The following is a 20,345-nucleotide window of genomic DNA, read 5'->3' as shown; positions in this document are numbered from 1 at the left end:
TTGTTAATACAAAAACAAGTGAATAAAAATCAGAATAAATGAGTAGAAACAGCTATTTTTTTTCTTGTACTGTATGTATTTACATCTAAATACAAATAGTCACTCAAAGCCTTTGGTTGCATATTTGTATTGGTTGTGTTTTGTGTTTGTGGATTTTCTATAAACCAATTTGATTTATTTTAATAAATAAATCTGAGAAACGAGCAGGCATTTTTCTCATCCGTCCTCTCCGGAGTGATGTGCGTGTCTTTTTTTTTTTTTTTTTTGTGCGACTCAGCACTTTTTCCGTCGTTAGTCGGTTTCACATGATGGATAGGAGCAGAAATCAGGTAAAACCTCAGCTATTTTCCTGCTAAGCTTCTCCCGCCGCTTGTCCCGCTCCCTCTCCCTGCACAGCACACGTGGAAGCTGCGTCCAGGCCAGGAGACACCTTTGCAGGATCCGTCTAATGTGCAAACAGACGGAAACGGAGCATTAAATCGGATTAAAGGGTCCTCGGGGTTGACAAGTAATTAGTTGTATTTCAAGTTTGTTGACAGTGGCAGCTGGTGGGTTTTCACCTGGAACCTGTGGTCACCTGAACAGCTGAAGTTTCAACAAGTTTATAGGACTGACAAAAACCTAATTAGTTGTCTAGTATGGATGTTTTATGTGCCTACTGACTGAAACAAATTGCCCCTGGGGGACAATAAAGATTCTTGAACTTGAAATAACTATTTTCTGATCATCAATGATCGAAAAATCACATATTTTGGTTTATTATTCACAAGTCTATTTGTCAGACCTAAAAATGAAATGCTAATAAAATGAATGACTAGGCCTGTCGCGATAAACAAATCAATTAATCGCACGATAAATGAAAATTATCGACCTCATTTTCATTTATCGGCTTTTTTATTAACTAACATTTCTTCTTAAATTTGACAATAATTACTAATTATTGTCAAGTTTAAGAAGAAATGTTTAATTTGTTTTGTGTGTAGTACCTTTTTTCAACCACCAGATGGTATAAAACTGTTTGAACCAAAGGATGGATAGTGAGGGAGCGAGCAGCGTGTCTCTTTAAGAAAAATGAGAGGGAGGCCCCTTGACGTGACATGGGCTGCCTCTCGTTCCTTATTTCAGTTCCCAAAATGGCAGACGCTCTGTGTGATTTGAGCTCTTTAGCATAGCATTTTTCACACAAAGATTTTAATTAAAAAAATCAGTAAACAAGTTCTCAGCTTCTTTTTGCAGAGAAAAAACTTTTTACACAAAGGCACAGGTTTCAACCGTGAATTTTGGAGCTTCGACAGACGGAGGTTCCCCCCCCCCCCCCGAGGTCAGCCTGTTAGCTTAGCTCGTAGCTTAGCTTCTCAACTTAGCTGCTTTTAACGATCCAAAAACACAATTTTGGACAGTTAAAATGGATTTTAAAGAGAAAATGGAAAGGGAGGGGTCAGTGAAGCACACCGGAGTTGAGCTTTTTGTCATCCAGTGTCTTCAGAAGAAAGAGACACGAAGAAATGATAAAGCCGATAAATGAAAATGAGGTCGATAATTTTAATTTATCATGCGATTAATCGATTTATTGTTTATCACGACAGGCCTACGTTTAGCATCATCACATTTTGGGTTTCTCATGACAAATTTTTTTTTACAGATTGATTTAGAGTTACCACTTTTCAGCGACCTGTCAACGCTGTGAATACGTTTTAAAGTCAGGGATGGAGCAGACCTGTTCCTGTGCTCCTGTGCCTGTTGCAGACGGTCCCACTCCATCAGCCTCTCCTGGGTCACGTGATCCAGCAGAGCAAGCAGAAACCTCCTCAGAGTGCGTCTGCGGTAAAAACGCTCAGCTCGCTCTTCCTGAATCATCCGCTTGTCTCTCAGCTGAAACGAATAATAAAGAAAAAGACGGTATGAATGTAGAACATAAGCACAACTTTATTGTGTGAATGTTTATGAAGCATTCACACTATTGTGATCAATTTTTCTTCCGTACATTTTTCAGCATCTTTTTCGTTCCACAATTTTTGTGCTATTTCAACAAATCATCAACCAAAATGTTCAGCTCTTTCAAGACAATCCTGCTATGACTCTTAATATTGGTGCAACTTCAGCTTTTTGAAATATTTAGCATTTTCTGCCATTTTTTGCTCATAGAAAATGAATTGAACTCATTTTACATCCTTCAAATCTTTAGCTCTATTTACAACGTTTTACTGCTCCTTTCACATCTTGTTCTGGTTCAGCTTCTTTCAGCTTCCTTGTGTAAATTTAAACTTTTTTTCAGCCAGTTTCAGCTGTTTTGTGCTTCGTTTGGATTATTTCTGCTAACAACATTTTTGTGCTTCTTCTAACTTCTTTCTGCTAATTTCAGCTTGTTATGCTCCTTTCAGCTAATGTATGCAAGTTTAAGCTAATTCTGCTATTTCAGCTACTGTGTAGTTGTTTTATGATAATTTTAGCTTTTTCAGCTAATTCCACATTTTTTGCACCCATTTCAACCTTTTTCAGCAAAATGTACTCCCTACACCCATTTGGTAATTTAAGCTTATTTCTGCCTTTTTAGCTACTGTACTTTTCAGCTGTTTTTTTAAATGATGTTGTTAATTTCAGCTTTTTTCAGATAAATTTCCACTTTTTGTGCTCATTTCTGCTTCTTTCAGCCTAATTGGGCAAACGTGTTCTTTCTGCTTTCTTCTACTAATTTAAACTTGTTCTACCCTTTTTTTTTGTTGCCATTTTAGCTAATTTCAGCTGTTTTCAGATAAATTCAAGTTTTTTTGTGGCAATTTCTGCTTCAGCCTAATTAACTTCTTTCTGATCATTTAAGCTTGTTATGCTCCTTTCAGCTTTTCTCTGCTAGTTTCAACTTTTTCTATTTCAGTTACCTTTTAGCTGTTTTAGTGCTAAATTTACTTTTTTCAGATAATTCCACATTTTTCCCCCACTCATTTCATCTCCTTCCACTTCTTTCGGGTAGTTTAAGCTTCTCTGTGTCTTTTCAGCTACTTTTCAGTGATTTTTGCTAATTTCAACTTTTTTAAGCTAATTTTTTGTGCTCATTTGTGCTTATTTAAACCTAATTCAGTAAATATGCATTATTTTGCTTTATTCTGCTAACGGGCTTATTCTTCAATTTCAGCTACATTTCAACATGTTTTTTGTAGCTAATTTCAGATGTTTTTCCAGCAAATTCTTCAGCAATAAGCATCTACACTGCATTTTTTGCAGGAAATGCAATTTCTCTAGTTCCATGTAGTTTTGACAATAAATTTGCTTATTGTTCAGTAAGTTATGGAGTGCTCTGACAAGAGAAGAAAATATTTTATTTTTTTACAGCTGTACACCTGAACACACATTTAGTCTTTGCAGAGAAGATTACAGACAGGAGTAACAGTTTATATGTGTATTATCAGGGGAATACAAACCATTTTCCAGCAGTTTAAGCTCCTCCGAAGCAGAAAATGATGGTTAAGCTGGTCTGCACACGCCTCTCTCTCAGACACAGACCCTCTCACGCACTGCCACCACTCCAGAGTGTATTGTCTCAGGAGGAAGAGATTGTGACGACGCTCAGCAAGCTGGCAGGAAGTGAGAGATCAAAAATGTACACTAATTTATATTTATGAAATAAAAACAATAGACTGATTTATACACTGAAACAATAAAAAGCAACATTTAGTTTACGTGTTAAATAATGTATCACAGACTGGTGTCGAGTGTATATTCTTTTGTTGCTTTTGGCGTTTATTTTATTCATCAGTCACAACTATCAATTTACTAAAGGTTTTATCTGCGAATAAAAAGGGTGCACCTATTGTTTTTATTGTTAAATAACTTAAGACTTTCAAAAAAATCCCTGCCAGTTAAAACATACATAATAAGAAGGTGTGCATGTACATGTATACAATTATAAGAGAAGAGTGCAATAAATAAAACTAATCTTTGCATACACAAATGTAAGAAATGTCATAAAAATAAGACAAAGAATAGCATTTTTAAATGGCTATTTAGAAATTTTGGGGGGATTTTCTGAATATTTTTAGTAGAATTTATGTACAAATTTTATCTAATAGGCAATACAATACATCATTCCAGTTTTTTTTTTTTTAAAAGATCAGATACAGTAATGGTCTATCAGCCAATTAAAAAAAAATCCAGCTTTATAAAGATGTGTTGTATCAAAAAACCTAAGGTTTATAAGTTATTTGGAAACATTAATGAAAATAACAGCATAAAAGTGGACCGTGAAATTGAGGCAAAAATGAGTAAAGTAAGAAAAATAACATCTGATTTTTTATGCTTTTTGAGGGGAAAAAAGGTTAATTTGCAAACTAAAGTCTTAAAAGTACATAAGCAGGGTTAGTTCAAGGTTCTTTATTGTCATTCGCATCACATGTGGTACATGAGGTGGAACGAAATTGTGTACTCAAGGTCCCAGTTACATCCAAAAATAGCAAAAATATAAACAAAAAAAAAAGAGCTAAACAATACTAATATACCAGTAATATAATACGGTGAATTAAAACAGCAGCCTGAACATGAGCCATCTATGAGCAGATGGGTATGAATGAAGCAGTTTATGGGTAAAAAATCAGCAGCATGGATAATCGGCAGCACAACGTGGCACCCATCTCATGCAGCTAACGCGTATCACCGAGTTTGTAACTTGAGATTGTTTATTTGGAAGGTTTAACGTTCTGTGGGATTATTGATGCCACAAAGTTTAGTCTGTCTCTCTTTAACCTCAGCAAACTAGGCCTTTTTACAGATTTGTGTTGTAGATTTATTAAATATGGTGTAGTTTGTGTGCCACATTTATTCTTCAAGATCGGACGTTTCCCTTCTCTGTTGCTGAACTCAGAGAACTAGACCAGATAAATATTCTATTCCCGCTGAGGACAAGAGTCTGGAGGTTTCGCTGGGCTTCTAACAGGAACTTTGGACTGAGGACGAGCTGATGTTGCCGTCTGACAGCTGCAATAAACGGGTGATTTACCTCCATGCTGGCTTGTCTTAACTGAATGAGGCGTTTCCATGGCGCCAGGCCTCGATGTGACAACAAGGTTCTGTGGTAGTGTTGACGGGCCAGTCTCATGAGCTCCTGATGCCTTTTCTGCTGCCTCTGCTTTTCCTCTTCCCTCTGAAGAGACATTATTTTGATCTTGTGTATCACACCAGAGACCATGCGATTGTTGTATACTTACTCGTTGGTACAGCTCACCTCTCTTGCCATCCTCTTCTCCTCCTTCCTTTTTTCTGCCGCCTTGCGTTTCTCCTCCTCTTCCTCCCTCTGCCTTTGCTCCTCAGCAGCTTTCAACTCAGCCTGAAAGGTTTTTAATTTTAATAGTTTGTGTGTGGCACTATCACTGTTTGAAAGGCTCAAAGCCTAATCATTACTCGCCAGCTTTTCGTCTTCTTTCTTCCTCTTGAGTTCCTCGATCTCCTTCCTTCGCTCTGCGCGCTGTTGTGCTCGGGCTTCCATGGCTTCAGAGAGATAGACCAGACATATGTGAGAGCTCTGTGGTGTCAGGATGCTGTTATCAAAGTAACAAAACCATTTCAAAACTCACTACAGTCATACGAGATCTTAAAACCAGCTAAGACCTCTTTGGGAATACAACTGACCACTTTATGTGCCATAAGTAGGCATAAATAAGGGACAGTGAACAGAAAAAGAGTTAAATATTGAGTTCAAGAGAAAAAGTTTAGGCAATGATGAGTGTTTATTATCACCTGCTGCTGGTTGATGGCTGCCTCAGACAACAAGCAACAAAAACACATAAAAATATAAGTTTTACAGATGTTGACCTAAAGTTTGATGTGGTAGTGGAAGGGAGTCATTCTCAACACATTCTCTGAGATTGAGAATGTGAACAACATTATTGTCAAGATTTGACCAAAACAGCTAAAACTCTATCATTTCTTAATAGAAGATGAAACTCGGGCATGAAAGGCTGCAGGTGATATGCATTATTTCCTGCTTCTTCCTGCTTGCTCTCGACGAAGGCGGACACATTTCCCTCCCGCTCCTGCTTTGCTCTTTGTCCTTTGAATCCATCGGAGCCTCTCTTTACATATCTTCTGAATTGTAAATTATGGATCTGGTCAGCTGGTCTCTCAATGCAATTAATAAAATTTTCTCGACGAGAAGACAGGGCGAAGGAGAGCCCTCTTGCCCTGACGGGACACTTACAGCTGGACACAAGATGGATTTCTGGAAGCAGTGGAAGATCGTGTGCCTGTCCGTATTGCCTGTTGAGGATGGAGAAGACGTGTACATAATTGGATTTATGATAACAGGTTTTCTGCTCTTTGGAGTTGGCGTTTACCTGGCATATCGACAAATATGGAAAACGTCAGCAGCTGCCTGACTTGTGTGAAGGAATGTGCCGTGCAGTGAGCACTCAGACTCAGATGCAGTATGAGCCGAGCCGTAAGCTGGACGCGATTTCTGAGAATCGCAGGCCACTTGCGGCTCCTGAAACTCACTGACGAGAAGGAATCGACCTGGGAGAAGCTAAAAGCTCTGCCCAGCAGTGTTGACCACAAAATTTGGCTGTTTTGAAGTCGCCATTGAGACGTACCAGTAGAACTATAAGGCAGACAGAAAACCAAGCAGAGTCGGCCTGACCCAGAATAACTGTTATCTGAATCTGGTTTCCCCATTTCGGCCTTGAAATGGTCAACTACCTCAAGCTTTCCTGGAGGTTATGTGAACAAGAAGCTCTGCTCTGCCCCTGTCCCCCCTCCCTTCCTGAGGGCATCTGTGGACCTGTATCAGAGCTGAGCCGGCTAATAAGACACTGCACCATCTCTTATCAGGACTATGGAACTACACCTTCGTCGGCCTTCATGCATATGTATCATGATGTCATCAATATGTTGCCGTTTCTGTGCTGAGGTAATTTTTTTGCAACTTTCACACTTTGTCCTGTCTAGGAGGACACAGTGCGAGATATGATTTTTTTTTTATACCTCCCATTCCCCGTGTTTCTCTTTTCCTATTTGAAAAAGGCAGCGCCTCCCACGAAGCCGCGGCCTCAGACTCCTCCGTCCCCCCCATGTCTGTTTGTTTATGCTTTACTTGGATGGGCTATACTGAAATGTAATTTTGTTGTGCTTCAGTGCAATGACAATAAAGCAGATTCTGATTCTTTCAAGGAATCCTAGACTTTTAATTTGTGGGAATGCCAATCTGTATTTTCTGTAGAACTTTGCACTGAAACTGCTGAGTTTTCATTTGAATAATCTGCAGAATATGTTTTCACCCTTGATTTACTTACACGCTCATAAAGTTGTCTGTTTGTAATTAGATCATTTCCCAAACAAAACACTATGTCAATGTGTGACCGTAGTTTCTCGTTTGAAACAGAAAGGGTTTTATTATTAGGATAGTAGTGACAAGTCATAATTTTGTGTACTGTGGGGATAAATTGTGGAATGATTTGAAAAGGGTAAAGGTCAGCTGACACTGAAAAGATAATCAATAATCTGTGCATCCATGGAGGGAAAAGAAGGGAAATGATGGAAATTGTGCCAGAAAGGAGTGAGAGAAGATGGAGCAGGTCGTTTATTTTCCACCGCAGTGCGAGATTAGTATTAATGGAGTCAAGTTAGGAGCAGCTTAATTGATTTATCTATAATTGCAATATGCTGAACGGGAAGTTTGTTACAAATGGTCTGTTTAATATAGAGCTGAGCAAGGCTGCAGCTGCTTGTGCAGTGTCGGATAAACTAAAGCTAATGAGAGGGGGAGTTGCGTTCAGTGTGTAGCACATCAAGTTCACCTCAGATTCTGTGTTGGAAGTGAAGCTAATTTGATTTTTTGGCTTTAGCCTTTCCAATAAAACGATCTGATCAATGAATTTAGAGAGGGAAAACCCGACTAAAGGTGGATTATCAGAAACGTCATGATGGTGGAAATGCTAAACCTGGGTGTTTGGTGCAGTGTTAGCAAAATATTTCATAAACTAGTAGACAGATTTGAATGAAACTCTCAAAAATCAATCATTTGACGCTACAGCTGATTAACTTTTGGAATCAACCCTATTAAAGATGACCATCACAGCTAAGCAACCTTAGCAAACACCTCTATTGGAGTCAACTGTGTGTAATATTTACTCTTAGAGCGTAATCAAAGGATATACATCTACAACTGATAAATTATTGGAGTCAGCTGATTCAATTTAAGATGGCCACCATAGATAATCAACATTTGACAACACACCAATGGTTTTTAAGGTATTGACCAAAATTTGATGTAGTAATAGCGGAGTCAGTTCCAACACTTTGCAATATTAAATGAGATTGTGCATGATGTTTTAAACAACTGTTAATTTTACCAACATTATGCACAATCCTATTATTGTAGTACTGGTACATTGAATTTAAGTATTCATTGTATACTGGCTTAGCTGATGCATCATGACGCTAGAGGCAGAAAAAGGTTAATTCATGCTGTGACGTCGCTTTACCGCTTTAAGAAAGGGGAGACATGTTTTACTCGGCGACAGAAAACTAGAGGCAAAGTTCAGGTGGTATTCTACAAACAACTACCTGAAGCACACGTCTGACTGGACGGAGGAACGGCTAAAAAAAGTCCTGAAAAGTAAATCCAACAAACTTTAAAGAGTCTGCTACAGCAAAAGAAAAAGTGTCAGTAACGACCATCTGCTAGGTACAAGAAGCTCCTTGTTGCCCGTGATAAACATTTAGAAGCTTTCACTTTTGTAAAGATTTTTACAGGCAAATATTAATGAGGCGTGACCAATCATGCTGCCTTAGGTTCAATTTATGCATATAATTTCAATTTATCATTATTATGCAAATGTTTTCCTTGTGTTTAGGAGCCTGGTACATTTACATAAAAGCAAACGATATATTCTGACATTTAAAACTGCTTTTTTGACAGGTATGTGTGAACATTTTTGGAAGCAGATCCTGTACTGTGAAAGCTTCTGCTTCTTTGTAAAATGTGTGTACGTTCGGCTGCTGTTAAGCTTGCAGGCTGAGGGAGCTTTGAGACTGACCTGAGATGATAGGATGGGGGCACATCTGCTGTGTGACAGCTTTCCTCGAAGGTGCACTCCGACTATCAGGTTCTGCTGAAACCCTCGGCGCTCTGCAACAGTGATGATAACAGCGAGAAGAAATAAAGCCTGTCATAAGTCTGTCTGCATGCTCACGTCATCCTGAACCGTTGCTGACAAATTTCATAAAAAATAATTAAATAAATAAAACAAAAAATAATGAAATAAAACAAGAGCTAAAGGAAAGGCAAACAAAAAAAACCCAACAGATTTACATCAGACAAACTATGAGCAAGTTTTATCGCCTTAGAAGGGGTATTTAATTTGCAGTTACATAAATAATATAGATGTACAAACTACCTTATTTTTCGGACTATAAGGCGCACCAGATTATAAGGCGCATTAAGTGAAACAAAACGGTCACATAAGTCAAACTTTATTCAACTCTTTTACAATAATCACATAAAATTGGTTCGAGGTCAGTAAACGCAAACAGAATTATCATATTTTTCGACCTATGTCGCGTTTTTTTTTCATAATATACATGCCCTGCGACTTATAGGCCGAAGCAACGCATTTATGGATTTTTTTTCTCATATTTATAAAACAATTTTTGGCTGAGATATGGCCGTTTTCATTTATTCTGAATGAAAAAAATAATTTGAACAGTACATTTTCAGCCACTTGATGGCAGCAGAGTAGTAGTAGCAGTAGGGCATGCCGTTGTATCATGTAATAGGTAAACGTGGCTATAATGACAAATTCAAAAAAGTTAAAGACAAAAACAACTGGACTTTATTTATTATATTTTATTGCTATTTATTTTTTACGTTTTTGAATTTACCATGTCCTGGATGACTGAGAATTTTCACCTGCTATTAATGACACAATCGGCTTGCCATAATACCCACACCTTTATAGTACCACCTCGCTGTTTGGAGCAAGTTAAACCAGCTGCACTGCCCCAGCGAAATGCAGCTAATTTGACCATTAAAGTGCATTTATTAAGCAAACGTTAGACTGAGACACACCCTTATTATAATTTCAAACAAACAAATAATTGTTTAGGTGCTTTTCTTGTTAAATTTTGAAGAAACGAGCAGCTTTCGTCCTTCCCGATTTCCTCCCTATATGCGCTCCCGGAGTACCGATGCAGCAAAACTAATTTTGAAATTCATCTGATTTGACCATTAAAGTGCGTTTTTTAAGGAATAGTTCAACTGAGACACACCTTCACTATAATTTCAAGCAAACAAATAATTGTTTTTAAGAGCTAATCTTGTTAAAGTCCTCCTGTGTATGCTCCTGTGGCCGCCATTTGGCAGCCCATCATCAATTTTTGGCACAACACTGGCCCACATTTCTGGATTGTCAGCGGTGATGCGAAACAAACACGATGCGTCAGCGGTGACGCATAATAGGTGCGACGTAGACGGCGAAGCGAGATATTTATGGATTTTTTCCACTTTGTTAGACAAATATGGACTGATACAACTTATAGGACGGTGCAACGTGTCTGCCGGAAAATACAGTAACACATAAGGCACACCTGATTATAAGGCTCACTGTCAATTTTTGAGAAAATTAAAGGATTTTAAGTGCGCCTTATAGTCCAAAAAATACGGTATACAAATTTAAACCATCTTGATTCAACTTGTGAAAACAATAAGCATGCATACCAAGCTAGATATTAGTCTCTTTTTTTAACTTGTGTTTACATGACTACGGTTTCAGAAAACATTTTTCTACATGTTAGTCTTTTGAGTTAAAGGGAAGTGAGCGAACACTCAGGAGTTATGACTCATAACTCATAGTTATGAGTGTTTGAGAGCTTTTGTAGGAGTTTCATTCATGAACTTGTACGCAAAAATATAAAAATTCAAACATCAAGTGTCATCATTACAAATAGCCTTTTAATCTCTAGTATTTTCCTTATTTCACTGACTAATTCAGTCTGATTTATAACATATTTTATATTCATGGGCTGTCATTTTGCACTCTGCAGTTAGGAGGAACTTGCATTTGACTTTTAGGCCTTCCTGACCCCAAACTGAATGAATGATGGAGTCTATGCTAGACCTTTGTGCGTCTGTTGTTCTTCAGCATGTGGACATAATGGATTGTTTGGGCCAGTGGCTCCAGAAGTTTGGATTAACTTTCTGCTAAGGGATGTAAATCATCAAGTGGGGGTCTTTACACAATCTAAAGAAATTAAATTACACTGGAAATGCTTAGAGCACCTTTCTGAGATAACAGACATAAATTAAAATGGCGGTCATAAAATAGTAAACTAATTTTGTTGTATTGTTCTTGTTTACCTAGACCCTTTACAAAGTTTGTTTACTTTAACCAGCAAATGCCAAGTTTGCAAATCATCCCCATTGTTATTTTGTCAGTCAGATGCCACAAAAGTTGGAAAATGTGCATCTAGGTGAAAACTGCTGCATTCTGCACGTTTTGCAACAACTCAGCAACTACTTACAATTACAACTGTAAAATAAATTGAATACTGGGAAAACCCTTAATATATGACTTGTTAACAATAGGATTTTAAAATCCTTTCAGACGTGGACGTGTTTCACAAAGTGGAAGAAACTAAAGTTTTTTACGACTACAACAAGAAAGATTTTGAGCTACAATATTTATGAGAAAAGCATGAATATAAAAAGATAAACTTTGGCATTTAGGTGAGTAAAAAGCATTTATAGGTATTTTTTTTTCATCCATTAGAAGCATCCATCTATAACTTTTAAATCCATTATAGTATGGGCTTTTTGTGACAGTGATAAGTTGAAACATTTAGATCCAATTTAATAATTTTAGTTATGCAGCTTTAATGTTTTGTTGTGTTCTGTGTGCCAACCTCTGCTCCCGGTCAAAGCTGCAGCTCTTTGCTCTGGAGCCTCTTAGCACCGACAGCTGGGTGAGCTGTGCAGTTTTCTCCATTTCCAGCTCCAAACCCAACATGTTCTGCTTTTCTGTCAGCCGAGCAATTTTCTCCTGCTGCTCCTTCAGCAGCTTCCTCTGCTGCGAGATGATCTGCTGCTGGACGGCATGTCTGTTCTCAAACCTGCCGGCTGGTGATGCCGTTATTTTAGCGCGGGTGAAAACACTGCTTTCCACTCTCTGCCGCGCCTCGTGGAGCTCTGCAGCGGTGGGGGCAGCATGGCGTTGGGTTATCTGCCATGGCTGGGAGGGTCGGGACACAAAACTCACAGAGGTTTGATCCTGACGCACCACAAAGGAACAAGGAGCTGTAGTGTCCAACCTGTGTTGATCCATCTACATCAAACAACAGAGAGAAAAAAAGTAGTTTATACTTGAGGGAATGAAACCTAACAAGGTAGGAAAAAGGGTTGTAGGCTCAATAATCCAGGTAGATAAATAACAACAAAAAAGGTTAAATCCTGTCATCTGGACCAGAGGCAGGATAGTTTTTCTATGTTGGTCCTGCTCTAGTAATTTAGCTTTAGTGCAGCTTCCGACTAGTTCAGACTCGTTGGTCCTTCACAACCATCCTTGTTATTTTTAACTTCATTAAAAAGTGTAAAAATAAAGTCAGATGGGATCTATAGGGAAAGGGAGCAGAACAATGACAAAAGTTACAGCTAGACCACCAGTCATTTGTATGTAGAAAACTTTCCACACGCTTGAGACTGCATGCACAATGAATGCAGCCGAGCAGTGTTGCCAGATAAATTTAAAATGTCTTATTTACCCCCTCCTTTTCTGTGCACATATTCAACAAACACAACACACACCTCATCTTAGAATATCTTTACCTGCATATAAACAGTTTAGGTCAAAATACTATCATTTTACAGCAACAATACTATAGTTCATAATTTATTATCTGGCAACCCGATTGACATGGAAACGACTGTGTTTTTGTGTAAACCCATTCATTTTCTGTTTACTGTCCCCAATAAACATTGAAAAAACATGAACGTTTCCAGAGGTTGTTATCATGGATGCGGGGCCTTATAGTATGTAGACCAATTTGACGTTGTCAGTTTAACAGTAGCTCGCATGCTGAAAAACTGTGGGCGCCCCTGCTCTATGCCCTCCTGTTCTACTCCCCACCTCCTCTCCAGAATTGTAAATATTTCAGCTGAACTGCATCCCGCTCAGTACTGTGAAAGGTTCAGTTGTACCATGCTAAGGGAAAGGCCAGAGGAAAGTATTATTTATTTTGTTTACTTCCCCAGACTTATTTCTTGCCTCAGTAAGTAGGCCCTTAACATGACCTGTCATTGACAGGGCTGATGTTTTAGTAATGGCTGTGACCCTTAAGCCACTTGTAAAAAAAATGATTTATACAGTTGTTTTTGTTGTAAACCATTAATTAGAAGTTTTATGAATGAGCAGTCACCTCCTCTGATTGGTTTGGGGGTGCAGGTGCGACTGTTCTTGACTGATCAGCAGAGGCTCCTGTTCCCAAGAGTTTTCCTGTGGATGCAGCTGTGAGTAAAGCCGCCATCTTTAATTTGGTCTCCTGTTGTCGGGACAAAAGCTCTCGCTGTGCCTTCCCCACCTGACACCGCAGCTGCCACTCACTCAAACATCGCCGTAACAATCGCCTTCGGTCACTTTCCACAGCTAGCTGGATTTGTCTGCAGGAAGTAATGAAAAAGATCACATTAAATCTTTGATAGGTTAGGAAATCCATTATAGAATGTCTTCTTTGGTTTCATTTTGGTTGTTGCCTGTTTTCTATTCGCAGTGTCTCTTCTGTTCTTGCCATCTCTTGCTGCTCGCGCTTTGCCCACATCACTGTGCGCCATGCTCGCCAAGCTTTCAGCTGCCTCCTCCAATCACAAAGGGCCACAGCCTTACCCGTACGTAACCTTTGGTCCATCACCACCGAATACCACCCAGAAAAATGACTGTGCAGACACTAAAGCACAAGCACAAATGCATTTATATGAATAAGAACACTTGTATGATTATGTTCTGCAAGTATCAATAAAGCTTCACACAGTAGAGGCACCAACCTTGAGATTACTCATGCGAATCTTCATTTTAATGTCCTGTTCTCGATGATGTCGCTCAGTTTCCTGCTGCTGCTTTGACAGAAGGGTTTTTGTTGTCTGAACCGTTCTGACCGCCCTCTGCGCTGCTTTTTCTCTGTCTCTGCACAACAAACATACATATAATTGGCTACTTGATTTAAAAAGTGTAAAAAATAAACACAATTTAAAGCTGAAAATAAAATTTTAACAGTTCATCTTTTCGAGTGTAATAAAGACCACAAGTTTCCACAAATAGACTAATTATTACATTGAATAAAACTGAAGGATTCACTACTTTCAACGATTAAACTCTATTTTTACTTCTTTCATTGCAATGTTTGAATTTAACGTAACAAATGTAAACAAATCGCTTTGACAAAGACGCAAAGAACTTGAAAAAAGTTGTGCAATTCTTAAAAAACAAATACATATCTGACAACTACTGTAAAGTCAACTAAATAAATAAATTTTGTAAAGCTGCAAAACATTTTTTTTAAGAATGTGACAATACAGAATGTTAATAAAATCATGAAATGTCTATAAGAAATCTTGAAACACAAGGGAGAAGAGGAACAAAATCTTGACCTGTCTTTACCTTTATGTCCTAAAGCTTTTCATTTTATATTAAATATATACATTTTAAAATGGGAGTTGTGTAACGCTGAGTCATGTATTGTGTAAAATCGCTTTGCCAGTTTATTTGAGGATATATTGTGAAAGGCTGCTACCAGGGCAACACTGTGTTCAAAACTAAATTTACCTAACTGGATAATAAAATATATTGTGTTGCATACGGGAGTTTGCATGTTCTCTCCGTGCATGCGTGGGTTTTCTCCGGGTGCTCCGGTTTCCTCCCACAGACCAAAAACATGCATGTTAGGCTGATTGGTAACTCTAAATTGACCCTAGGTGTGAGTGAAAGTGTGAATGGTTGTTTGTCTCGTTTGTCTCTATGTGGCCCTGTGATGGACTTGCGACCCATCCAGGGTGTACCACGCCCCTCGCACAGTGATTGCTGGACATGGGCACCAGCGACCCCCGTGACCCAAAATGGAATAAGCGGGTAAAGATAATGGATGGATGGATGGATGGATGGGTGTTGCATACGTCACAGCACACCCCATTGTATCATACGACACTGGATTGTATTGTACAGCATTTAAAATACTTCTGCACGTAAAAAGTTGTTTTTTTAACCAACGTCTGAGTAATTATTTGCATCCACAGATCTGAAGTGCCTTCTATGGGTTAAAGAAGAGAAACAACTTATAGTATACAACTATTTTCTCTGTGGTAATACAGTTTAGTTGCTCAACTGTCTTGGAAATGTGTTGTTATAAACCTTCTGTTCATAGTGCACCTCTGTCGAATGAGCTGCTCCAGGCCTCTCCTCTCCTCCATCTGACGCCGCAGTCTCACCATCTCCAGCTGCACCATCTCCTCCTGCTTGCATTGCTCCAGCTTCTTCCTCATCTCCTCCTCCCGCTCCCTCCTCTTCGCCTCCTTTCTAGCCTCACGCTGAGCCTCCTTCTCCCTCTGCTGCCTCCGTCTCTCGGCCTCTCGCCGCACCCGGTTCTCCCGCACCTCAATCAGTAACCGGCAACAGTTTGGGTTATTTGAGAAGGCGACATGTCCACTGCTCAAGTTGATTCACATCTATAGTATTCTACAACTTGAGAAACGGACGCAAATATTAGTCAAATACCTGCTGATGCCGTGCTTCCATGGTGATGATCGGATTTCTGAACTTCTTTTGAATTTCTCCATCATCAAGGGAGAGTTCCTCCATCATCCTAGAGTCCTGCAGCTCCTGCTCCATGAGATCTTGTAGGAAGCTGTTAACAGCAAACTGATCTTCTTCTTCAGCCAGGCAGGCGTACAGATCTATTTATATTTCCCATAAAATGTGAAAGATAGGTTTAGATATGTATTGCCTTGCTGTAAACACATGCTTTTTATGTTTAGGCATATTAACATAAACACTTGAAAACTTCTAAATAAGCGGCTGTAATGTCATTTTGTATTAACTATGTGGTTGTTGTGATTATAAAAGTATAATTAAAACAGGTATTATAGTAACTGATTAAAATACTGATCCTCAGATTCATTACAGACAAATTTATGTACCTTCAAAATTGTTGTGAGCTGGGACAACTAGTGGTGGAGAAGCCGGAGCAGCAGGTTGTGTCGTTTCAGCGAAACCCTTCAGGTCATCTTCATCGTCCACCTCCAGCTCCATCCGTAACTTGGTGCCCAGCCAATCACCTAGAAGAGCCTGAGCTGAAAATAAATATATATAAAAGGGATGATTGTTGAAGGTTTGTGAACGTAGAGTTTCTGGCTTTATCTTTTAGAGTTACCATACCATACCAATTTATTTTTAAAGCAATTAAAATACAACAAAGCAGCCGACTGAAGTGCTGTATAAATTAAAAATAATAATAATAAAAAAAATTAACACAACTATATATATATATATATATAAATAAATAATCAAACTTCCACAAGTAAAATAATATAACATTAAGATACAGATGCTAACTCACTTTAGGTTAAAAGCCAAAGGAAAAAATAGTGTTTTTAAACGAGTTTTACAAACAGGAAGTGATGGGGCCAACCTGACTTTCAGTGGCAGCTCATGCCACAGTTTAGGAGCCAGAGCTGAAAAGGCTCTGTCTCTGGATTTATAAAAAGGTATTTGGGACTGCTACAAGCATCTGGCTAGTCTAAAAAAGTTAAATCTGGTCCTCTGGACATTCAAAAAAACAAAACAAAAAAAATGTAGAAACGTTTCATCTTTTATCCGAAAGACTTCCTCAGTCTGAGGTGCTGTATTCAGCTCAGTCTTATAAATAGCACCTTCTCAGTGTGGATCAACCAGTTTGCTGCTGACAATCAAAACCAGCTGCTCACATGATCAAGAAGGACCATCAGCCTAACAATGGATCATTAGCACACTGATGGCTGTTTACTATTCACAGGGGGCTGAGTGATACTAGCAATACAGCATTGTAAGAGGAAGACAGTTGAACACGGAGGTCTCCAACCCTGTTTAATGATGGACGGTTTCTTCTCCTCTCTCAAACCATTGTTCCTCTTTATCAAGGATGTGAACATCTTCATCCCTGAAAGAGTGACCGCTGGCCTGGAGACCTCAGAGTCCTGGCCTGATGATGTTGCTTTTCTGTGCTGGTCCATCCTTTTGACCAGTGGCTGTTGAGTTTCCCTGATGTAAGACTGATCACAGCCCTCCTGACACTGAACAGCATATACAATATTACTCTGTTTGTGCCGGGGGACTTACTTGTCCCCCTCTTACAATGCTGTGATTGCTAGTATCACTCAGCCCCCTGTGAACAGTAAACAGCCATCAGTGTGCTAATGATCCATTGTTAGGCTGATGGTCCTTCTTGACCATGTGAGCAGCTGGTTTTGGTTGTCAGCAGCAAAACTGGTTGATCCACTCTGAGAAGGTGCTATTTATAAGACTGAGCTGAATACAGCACCTCAGACTGAACAAGTCTCGGATGAAAGACGAAACATTTCTACAGTTTTTTTTGTTTTGTTATTTTGAATGTCCAGAGGACCAGATTTAACTTTTTTAGATTTTTCTACTTGGATTATTGAGCATGCATCAGGACATCTGGCTAGAGGGTCTAAGAGCATGTGACGGCACGTAAAGGTGAAGCAATTCAGACAAATAAAAAGTATTGAGACCATTCAAAGACTTAAAAACAAACAACAGAACTTTAAAATGGATTTGAAACTGGACAAGAAGCCATTGAAGGGACATCAAAACTGGAGTGATGTGTTCACGCCTGCCTGTACCAGTCAAAAATCGTGCAGCAGCATTTTGTACCAGCTGTAAATGTGAGAGGGAGGCTTGGCTAACTCAGATCAAAACAGACAGGGTTACAATAATCCAGGCGTGAAGTAATAAAAGCGTGGATTACTGTCTCTACGTGGTGCCTAGAAAGGAGGGGCTTTTGACAGACGCCTCAGCTGAAAGAAAGAGGACTTAACCATGCTGTTGACATGGCAGTCAAGTTTCAGGCAGGAGGCAACTTTCACCCCTAAATTTGTAAGAATGGATATTTCATGTGGGGCCAAAGAAGAAAATTCAAAAGTGGGGAAACTGCTAGGACAACTGGATTTAAAGATCATAACCTCAGTCTTTTTTTTGCTAAAATGGAGGACATTAAGTGCCATCCATCCTCTAATGTCATTGAGACAGTCTAGGAGATACTGAGTTGAGCCATTATGTTTCATAGGGAATTAGACTTGACAGTCATCTGCATATAAATTAAATTGCACACCATACTTTCTGAAAACAGAACCCAGAGGCTGAAGATAAAAAAGAGAGAACAGGAGAGCACCAAGCATAGAGCCCTGGGGTACCCCACAGGGGAAGTGCAGCAGAAGCAGAGGTAAAATTCTCCATCATCACACTGAAACTTCTATCAGAAAGTTAGGACCTAAACCACTGAAGAGCTGAACCAGTGATGCCCACCCACTGCTCCAAATCTGGAGATGAGAATGTCATGGTCGGCTGTGTCACAAGCAGCTGTTAAATCTAAAAGCACAAGTAAAACACAGTTCCCAGAATCCAGTGCTAAAAATATGTCATTAAAAACCCTTAAAAGAGCAGATTCTGTGCTGTGGTACGTTTTGAAACCACTGGAAGACCTCCAAAATTTTAAGTTTTTTTTTTTAAAGAGTTTTATGCTATATTTCATAATTGATTGTAACACAATGTTATTTCAATCAGATGACGTCAACAGGCAATTATGTTCATGATTACATCTCAACATTTCTGATCTGAAGATGCACATCAGTGCAAATCTGACTGCAGAGAAACTCAGTTATAATGTGACTTTGCAGCAGTGAAAGAAAAACTAAACTAAAACACAAGAGTCCACAAAACGCACATTAATGTAATATTATGACATTACAAAATATCACTTATTATAGTTATTAAGGGTAAAAAAAGGGAAAGAAAAAAAAGATAAATTAAATGTAATGCTACAACCATGAAATTTGTACTACATTTGTATCTCTTTATGTTTCTCATGGTAAATGACATGAAAATAAATTTATCAAATATTTATTTATCAAATATCAAATATTAAAAGAATAATTTGATCCCGACTCAGAATTCAGGAAATTCAATAAGGTTTTATCATTACATCTACTTAATACTAACATACCGTGTCAGTTAGGAACATTTATTAGAAAAAATATATACATTTAGCACCCCAGCACTTTAAAACAAATTGGAGTCTCATTATGTACCTTTGCTTTGAATTTACACTGATAAAAATAATATCTCAACAAACTTTCAGAAACAGTTTTGCACTTTTCTTGTAAGATAATTATATATTTTTTACGAGTTGGCTTACCTTCACTGTAAGCATCATCATGATCCTTTAACTGCTCCGAGCTTTGTAAAGGTACAGCCAGTCTGTTGCGTCTTGAATCGGGTTTTTTGTGGAAGAAGACTTCAGACACAGCAAACTCAGAGGCCTTCTCCACCCGCTAAAAGAAAGGAAAAGGACATAAAAATGAATAGCTTTATAAAAAAAATTGTGCAAAACTCTCAAAAGCAATGAATGTACAAAACTGACATATGAGTTGCACACCTTCCTCCACTGATCAATATCATCAGTCTTCACAGGCATCTGTTTGTAAAATAAAATGGAAATTATTTTGATTTGAAGACATAAACCTGAACATTAATGCAGGTTTCATGGTCTTAGCCTGTTTGAAAACCCCTAAACAAACTCACCTTGAGCTGCAGCTGCAGTGTGCAAACTGAGAACTTAAAAGCTGCTGTTTATTTCACAGAAACGCTAAGATGTTGCATTTAATCCGAAGATTATCCAAAAATCATTTCCCAGACTAATAAAATCCAGCTCTTTACCAAGCTATTCAGCTCAGGCTGCAACTGTGCACAGCTGCGGCGGTCAGGCAGAGATTATTTGACTAAAGCATGCATATTTAATATTTTCTGAGCAAAACCTACAAGATCATGCATACTGGACCTGATTAACAGGGAATAACAGTAATGTAGTTCAAACTTACCTTGTCAGGAGTAGGCCCGAGCCTCTTCCACCTGAACAGGTGGGAGTTTTGACCCGAAGACGTCATTGCCCCGTTTAGCCAGTTTACATAATATATTGTATTCCTAAAACATGAACCAAGATATATATATTTTAACACATTTTCTAACAACAAACGCGAATAAATAGCTAACTAAGGTCTATCCGGTCGCCAAATCAAGTTTAAAAGTTACAACAGAGCTAAACTCCAGAGC

General features: G+C 38.7%; 1 protein-coding gene across 1 annotated transcript; it reads right to left on the bottom strand.

Moving 5' to 3' along the window:
* Window positions 1-68: 68 nt before the first annotated feature.
* ccdc191 (coiled-coil domain containing 191) lies at window positions 69-20,179 on the bottom strand. The gene is made up of 18 exons (XM_037694459.1): window positions 20,114-20,179; window positions 19,672-19,710; window positions 19,432-19,567; window positions 16,160-16,312; window positions 15,738-15,916; window positions 15,393-15,616; window positions 14,015-14,153; window positions 13,727-13,917; window positions 13,393-13,633; window positions 12,517-12,525; window positions 11,884-12,302; window positions 9,021-9,112; window positions 5,393-5,475; window positions 5,213-5,314; window positions 4,988-5,131; window positions 3,417-3,569; window positions 1,718-1,872; window positions 69-445 (listed from the first exon to the last, which is right to left on the bottom strand). Exons 1-18 carry the CDS (start codon window positions 20,177-20,179, stop codon window positions 292-294), a joined length of 2,679 nt encoding a protein of 892 aa, XP_037550387.1. The 3' UTR covers window positions 69-291.
* Between the last annotated feature and the right edge of the window lie 166 nt (window positions 20,180-20,345).

This window comes from Nematolebias whitei, chromosome 20 (genome assembly GCF_014905685.2).
Source record: "Nematolebias whitei isolate Nwh7 chromosome 20, NemWhi1, whole genome shotgun sequence".
NCBI classification, from domain to species: Eukaryota; Metazoa; Chordata; class Actinopteri; order Cyprinodontiformes; family Rivulidae; genus Nematolebias; species Nematolebias whitei.
This window is presented reverse-complemented; position numbering and strand designations above follow the sequence as displayed.